This window comes from Mus pahari, chromosome 10 (genome assembly GCF_900095145.1).
Source record: "Mus pahari chromosome 10, PAHARI_EIJ_v1.1, whole genome shotgun sequence".
NCBI classification, from domain to species: domain Eukaryota; kingdom Metazoa; phylum Chordata; class Mammalia; order Rodentia; family Muridae; genus Mus; species Mus pahari.
This window is the reverse complement of record NC_034599.1, coordinates 54,416,143-54,423,678: the sequence shown is the minus strand read 5'-3', so window position 1 is coordinate 54,423,678 and position 7,536 is coordinate 54,416,143. Positions and strand designations below refer to the sequence as shown.

Here is a 7,536-nt window from a genome sequence, read left to right as displayed (position 1 = left end):
TGTTTCTATGTGAGCAAAGCTGGTGATGTAGCTGAGGAACAGAATGCCACCTGCACTGCACCTCCGACATAGAGCACCTCCTAAGAAGGAGGTGAGGGGCAAGGCTCAGATGCAGACAGTAGTGTAAGGCGACCAGTGTCGCTAGGGCATCAGCTGTGCTGATGTGAGCCAGGGAAACGCCACGATTTCATATAGAACCTAGCTCTGCCTCTGCATCTGGAAGAGTTGTCACTTTCAGCACATCAGATTGTAGTGTCCAGGGCAATGGCTACCGGCATTAGAGTGGGCCCTGTCAGCAGTATGTCTGTGGCAGAGTACTCTTCCACGAAGAGAAGATATTGAAAGGAAGGAATGAGAGGACAAAGACAGAGCTAAGCAGGCAAAGGCACTTTGTACAAGCCGGGTGACCCAAGTTAGGTTAGATTCCCTGAACACATGTAAAGACAGAAGGCTATACAGAGAAACCTGTCTCTCTCTGTCTCTCTGTCTCTGTCTCTGTCTCTCTGTCTCTCTGTCTCTGTCTCTGTCTCTCTGTCTCTGTCTCTCTCTCTCTCTCTCTCTCTCTCTCTCTCTCTCTCTCTCTCGTAATTTTTTCCAGGTGTTCTAAGACTGAAAATGATGAAAGAGAAACAGGCTCTATACCCAGGATTCTTCTGGCATGTGTGAGGCAGTGTTGAGACAAATTCCGTGGCAGTTAGAAAGTTGAACTGGCTGCCAAGATGGAGAGGAAGGAACAAACCATGACCTTTTACAGTCCTGAGGTCACCAAAATAAAGGGGGACCTGAGATACCAACGGGTGAGGAGACAGCATTGTCCACAGGGGAGGAAGGGGGCTTGACTTGAGCAGAGAGTTAGATAGACAAGAGTACCTGGGGGGTATAGGGAACTTTCGGGATAGCATTTGAAATGTAAATAAAGAAAATAATAATAATAATAATTAAAGGGCTGGTGAGATGGCTCAGTGGCAAAGAGCACCCGACTGCTCTTCCGAAGGTCTGGAGTTCAAATCCCAGCAACCACATGGTGGTTCACAACCATCCATAACAAGATCTGACACCCTCTTCTGGAGTGTCTGAGGATAGCTACAGTGTACTTACATATAATCAATCAATCAATCAATCAATAAATCTTTAAAAAAATAATAATAATTAAAAGAAAAGAGTACCTATGAAATTTTGACTTTATTTTTTTAAAAAAGATTTTATTTACTTAGTATACAGTATTCTACATGCATGCCTGCACACCAGAAGAGGGCACCAGATTTTGTTATAGATGGTAATGGGCCACCACGTGGTTGCTGGGAATTGAACTCAGGATCTCTGGAAGAGCATCCAGTGCCCTTAACCTCTGAGTCATCTCTTCAGCCCTGAAATTTTGACTTTTAAAAAGAGGTAAGAGGTCTACAGATCAAGCCCACCTGGGGATATCGGGGTAGAGAGAGATAGGAGACGTCAGGGATCTGGGGTCAGCTTCTTTGGCAACATTTCTCTCATCCTTGTAGCCTACCCTTCCTACCAACCAACAAGCCATATCGGCCCAGAAGCGACAGCAGTATGTGAATGAGGCTTGCACCTACATCCGGATGTTCTGTGGTAGCCTCTCTGGCTTTAGTGTCTTGCTACTGATCTGCACATCCCCGCTGAACTTGGTGCAGTTCCTGGTGAACAACAATGGCCTTGAGCTCAAAGCAGGACTCTGGACCTTATGCTACCATGAGCTGTGCTGGAGCCACACACCCAAGCCACCCTGTGAGTGCCACAAAAATCAATGTCACAGGCCCCACAATTGCAGGCCTGACTTTCTTACTTCTGGGGATGAAACTCATTGTAGAGCACTCCCCTGCCGTATACAAAACGTGGAGCGGAGGGATGTGGTTAAGTAGGCAGTCTGTTTGCCTACCATTCACAAGGTTTATGCAAAGCATAACCAGCTGGGATGGCACCTCTATAACCCTAGCATTCGGAAGGCAGAGACAGGAGGATCAGAAGTAAGTTTGAGAAAGCCTGGGCTATACAAAATTCTATTTTTTTTTAAATCATGTGATCTTGTCTTAGGGGGGGAAAAAGATGTATTTAACATGGTAGCACACACCTATAATCTTTCTTATTCCTTGGTAGGCTGTGGGAAGGAGATAGTGAGTTTGAGACTACCCTGGGTTACATAGCCAGACCTGTTTCAAACCCCAATCTCGTGTGTGTGTGTGTGTGTGTGTGTGTGTGTGTGTGTGTGTGTGTGTGTGTAATTTATTTATTTACATTTGTGTATGTCTGGTTATGCATATGCCACAGCACACTTATGGCGGTCAGAGCACAACTTTCTGGAGTTGGTTTTCCCCTTCCCTGTGAGACCCAGGGATTTAACCCAGGTTGTCAGGCTTGGCATCAAGTGCTTTTACCCACTGAGCCATCTTGCTGTCTCCCCGCTCCCCCAGCCCCCAGTACCAGAACCATATCTTAAGGGTGAACTTTTAAAAAGACAAGAGAGATTGTCACAAACTGCCAAGGGCAGGAAGTGCAGAGGGTGTGAAGGGACTGACTCAGGACCTGGCTCTCAGACAAAGACAACCAGGCAGTCTGTCCATCCAGTCTCTCGGGCTCTCCAGTGTCTAGCTGACACTCACCATTGTTTATGTTTGCTTTTATCTCCACAGCCCAGGTTTTCCTGTTTATTAGTATGTTGGTGCCAACAGCAGGCTTAGCCTTATGGCCCATCAGGACACACAAGCAAGAGGAAATCGGCATTTCCAAGCCAAATAATAAAATAGATCCAGCTTAGGCCAAGTTCCCTTTTTTGGGTCCCCTTAGCTTTTTCGGTCAGGCAGCTATAGTCAAGGATAGGGCGCTTGTTTATCAAGAGCTAAATACTGCAAAATATACCCAGTTGTAGGCTTCCTACAGCTCAGTCTTTTTTTTTTTTTTTTTTTTTTTTTTTTTTTTTTTTTTTTTTTTTTTTTTTTTTTTTTTTTTTTTTTTTTTTTTTTTTTTTCTTTTTCGAGACAGAGTTTCTCTGTATAGCCCTGGCTGTCCTGGAACTCACTTTGTAGTCCAGGCTGGCCTCGAACTCAAAAATCCGCCTGCCTCTGCCTCCCAAGTGCTGGGATTAAAGGCATGCGCCACCACGCCTGGGTGTTATTTTCTTTTTAATGTGACTAACTTGTTGGAGGCCTCAAGGCAACTCACCTCCATGGTTAGGTTTATGATTTCTATCAATGGAAATGAATGTTTTTTATCATAAGGAGCAGGCTATAAAGAACAAAATGAAATTTATATGGCAGATCTTTTTTTTTAAAAAAAAACAAACTTAACTTTTTAACTAAGTATGTTTGGTACACATGAGTGGAGGTGCCAGCAAATTCAGAAGAGGAAGCTGGATCCCCGGGAACCGGTACTCTAGATGGTTATGAGTTGTGTGTGGGTGCCGGGAACCACACTCTGGTCTCTGCTAGAACAGGCCATGTCTCCAGCCTCATGAGGCAATTCTTAGACAGAATCCTTTGGTGTTCTGATTGCTTTGTTCTGTTTGGTGGCAGCAGCCTCCTCCTCCTCCTCCTCCTCCTCCTCCTCCTCCTCCTCCTCTTCTTCCTCCTCCTCCTTCTATGGCCTCCAACTGACTATGCAGTTGAGGACAATCTGGAACTTCTGCTCCTCCCGAATCTATATCCTAAGTGCTAGGATTACCTGTGTGTACAACCTCAGCTGGACAAAATGGACATAATCTTTGTTTGTTTTAAGGCAGGGTTTCTCTGTGTAGCCCTTGCTATCCTGTAGACCAGTCTGACCTTGAACTCACAGAGATCTGCCTGCCTCTGTCTCCCAAGTATTGGGACTAAAGGCATGTACCACAGGCCATCCCTGCACTTGGGAGGCAAAGGTAGGTTAGCCTCTCTTACTCTGTTGTCTAAGTTGGGCCCAAATTCAGTAGATAATAAGTTAGAATAACATCCTTTCTCAAAAAAAATAAAAATAAAAATAAAAAACTGCCAGGCATGGTGATGCACACTTGTAACTCAGCACTTAAAAACTAGAGACAGAAGGATCAAGAGTCCAAGGTCTTCAGTTACTTAGCAAATTTGAGTCTAGCCTGGGCTACATGAGAGATGTGTCTAACATCAACAACAACAACAACAAAATAAAATAAGGTAGAACAATGAAATAAAATGCTAATGATGCTCACTTCTTTTTTTTTTAAAGATTTATTTATTTATTTATTTATTTATTTATTATATGTAAATACACTATAGCTGTCTTCAGACATTCCAGAAGAGGGTGTCAGGTCTTATTATGGATGATTGTGAGTCACCATGTGGTTGCTGGGATTTGAACTCAGGACCTTTGGAAGAGCAGTCAGTGCTCTTAACCGCTGAGCCATCTCTCCAACCCATGATGCTCACTTCTTTTTTTTTTTTTTTTTTTTTTGTTTTGTTTGTTTTTTGTTTTTTTGTGATGCTCACTTCTTATCATGGAGAATGTGGCTGTCTGTTTTCTTGTCTCATTATATTTTTTATATAATTATATATATTATATATATTTATATTGTCTCATTATATTTAGTGCTCATTACAATATTTAGATTGAATTTAGATTGCTTTTACAACTAGAATTGGAAAAAGGGTCTTAAACTGGTTTGTGATGGCAACCACTCCTTTTATAAACTAATTGACATAACTGAAATATTCATGTATTATCCTTAATTTACCAAGAAAGGCTTTGTCTTCACAGTAAAGAAAACCCATATAGCCAAGTACGATAGTGTACCTGTAAGTCTAGCACAGACATAGGAAGGCCAGAAATTCAGGGCCAGCTTGGACATAGTGAAACCCTGTTATGGAAGTGGGTAAAAGGGTATTTTAAATGATAATGAAAACTAAGTAAAGAGGATCTTATTAGTGTCCATGGTACTACACAGCAAACTCCATTTCACCTTCTTTTGTCCTATTTCCTTCTCTGAGACTTTATCTGGCTTTAATTAGTTACTTGTTTGTTTGTTTGAGACAAGGTCTCAAGTAGCCCAGGCTAGCCTGGAACTCACTATGTAGCCCAGGCTGTTCCAGACCTCCCTAGTTCTCCTGTTGCCATATCCTGAGTTCTGGGATGACAGGTGTGTGACACTAAGCCCGGCTCTCCAGTGTTCCTCAAGGATGTCCGTTACTGGACTGATCTGGCCTTTCCTTGTCTCCCTGCAGATTATCTCCAGTATTCCAGAGCCTTGTTCGTTATCTCTATCCTCTTCATGCTTATTGGCCTTGGCTTGCTCTTGAGCTCTTGCCGCCCTGCAGAAAGAATGATGTCCGCCGAGTTGGATCTGAAGGTGTCCATGCTCAGCCTCTGCTCAGGTATGGACTAGCAAGGGAGTAAATGCACCAGGGTAAAATAGTCAAGGAAACCGAGTGTCTCTGGGGGCTTCCGAAGTCTTTCCTATCCTTCATTTTTCTTCCACATCACACCGAGTGGTCATCTCCTTGTCCTATCCCATTGCATGGAGCATACAGCTTAATTGCTTTATACCAAGTAGAAGACCCCTTCTTTCTCTCAGCTTGGCTAATCCCCAATTTTTAAACATTTTGATCTCTGCCATGGGTATGATCCCTCTAAATGGAAGAGGAGCTGGGAGTGTCAGCCAAGGCTAACAGAAGATGCTGATAGATTGTGACATCTTTCCTTTTGGTCCCAGCTGTCAGCTTGCTCCTCTGCCTCAACCTGTTTCTGGCACAGGTTGAATTGTACACAAAGAATGCCATGGAGTATGAGTTCCTGTGGACCTACTACCTTAGTTGGTGCAGTGAGGTCTTATATATCTGTGTTGGTGAGTCAACCCCCTGTGCTGGGCTTAGGAGGATGGGACTGGAAGTCATTTCTGTAACAGGAGGTAGAATGGAGAATAAATAGAGTCATGGCACATTTGTACGTGGGGAGGCAGTGTGGTGTGGTGGGAAAGCTTAGATTCGATAATCAAAAGCCTAGAATTAGTAACTTGTTCTCTCCAAAAATGAGGTATGGATAGGTTAAGTAATTTGTTTAAGGCTACACAGAAAACAATAGCATGATCACTGAAATCAAGGGGAGTGAAGCGTTACCCTAACCAGACCTTAAAAGGATGAATACGAGTTTTAAGAGCTAAGAGACTGCCTGTCTGTTAAATCATATCTCATTTTCCCCTCTTCTAGGGATCATCTCTTTTCTCAACTACATAACTTTCCAATTCCATCCTCCTGATGAGGGTGTCAGCGCAGATCTATGGCAGAAGTCCAGGCTGGGCATTGGGCCAGTGCCAAAAACACTGTCTGCTCCAGCTGAAAGGTCACATTCTGAGATGCAGTTTTTAAGTGGGAGACAGGAAAAACTACGGAATGTGAGAAAGGGAAAACTAGCTACCACAAGACTGTGATAGGATGACGGAAGGCTAAATCTGCTGTCTTAAACATAGAGAGGGTGAGGTCAGAGAGAAGTGATGGTGAACTTCGATGAAACCTTCTGATATCATGTCTTTAATAGCATGAAACCTAACGAAATGTCTTTTGTGTGCACCACATCCAAAATATGTAAGACAATTATAGAGAAAGGAATGGAGGGCTGGAGAAATGGCTCAGCAGTTAGCAGTGCTGGCAGCACAGTCATGCGGTTCAGAGTTGGAATCCCAGCACCCACATAACAAGCCTCCTCGAAGACCAGGTGGAGATGAGGAGATGGGACATCAGCATTCTCTTTTGGAGCGTGAGCATGCACACATAAATACGTCTTGAAAATAAAAGAGAAGGTAGTGAGAATTCAGAGAAAATATATTTTATTCTTGCAAAAGATTTATTCTCTCTCTCTCTCTCTCTCTCTCTCTCTCTCTCTCTCTCTCTCTCTGTGTGTGTGTGTGTGTGTGTGTGTGTGTGTGTGTGTGTGACCTGTGTGGGAGTGCCTACAGAGGCCAAAAGAGAGAAATGAATCTGAATCTCTTGAAACTTGAGTTGTTGGCAGCTGTAAGCCATCTGACCTAAGTTCTGGGAGCTAAACTCAGGTCCTCTGGAAAAGCACCAATTACTCTGTAATCACCAGAATCCTTGCTGAGATATGTTTAAAGATGATGATGATGATGATGATAGCATTTAGGTTCATAAATGAAAAAAAAAGCTAGCCATAAATGCCCTATGTAGAACAGAGAACTTTTCAGGCACTGGAGAATCCAAGGGATTGGAAACCCCCAATGAAGAAAATATCAACTACCCCCCAAAAGCTGAGAGGTATGGGTAGGTTCTGGGGAACTCATATAGATCCCGATTACTATGAGGTCTGATACTTAAACTGCTGTGTCCAGCCTGGTGTACAGAATGAGTTCCAGGACAGCCAGAAATACACAGAAAAACCCTATCTTGGGGATGGGGAGGGGAAATTCTATAGTCAATCATGTAAAAAAATGATTCTTAGCTCCAGGTGAGGAGAAAATTTTAATGAAGCATTCACAAACTCACTGAAATTCTCCAGGACATTTGTATTGTAATAGATGGAAGAGAGGAAGGGATCAAACCAAGACGAACAGTTTCACACACCAGA

General features: G+C 43.2%; 1 protein-coding gene across 1 annotated transcript; it reads left to right on the top strand.

Moving 5' to 3' along the window:
* Window positions 1-660: 660 nt before the first annotated feature.
* Window positions 661-6,761, top strand: Tmem202 (transmembrane protein 202). The gene is made up of 5 exons (XM_021208061.1): window positions 661-797; window positions 1,503-1,749; window positions 5,184-5,333; window positions 5,672-5,803; window positions 6,165-6,761. The coding sequence occupies exons 1-5, from the start codon at window positions 720-722 to the stop codon at window positions 6,383-6,385; spliced, it is 828 nt and encodes a 275-aa protein (XP_021063720.1). The 5' UTR covers window positions 661-719; the 3' UTR covers window positions 6,386-6,761.
* Window positions 6,762-7,536: the final 775 nt, after the last annotated feature.

What these genes read in the sequence shown, in the direction of transcription:
- Tmem202 (XM_021208061.1), top strand. Translation starts at nt 720, where the DNA reads ATGGAGAGGAAGGAACAAACCATGACCTTTTACAGTCCTGAGGTCACC. An exon ending in CCACACACCCAAGCCACCCT is followed by an intron (nt 1,750 to 5,183) that starts GTGAGTGCCACA and finishes GTCTCCCTGCAG; the next exon opens with ATTATCTCCAGTATTCCAGA. An exon ending in CATGCTCAGCCTCTGCTCAG is followed by an intron (nt 5,334 to 5,671) that starts GTATGGACTAGC and finishes TTTTGGTCCCAG; the next exon opens with CTGTCAGCTTGCTCCTCTGC.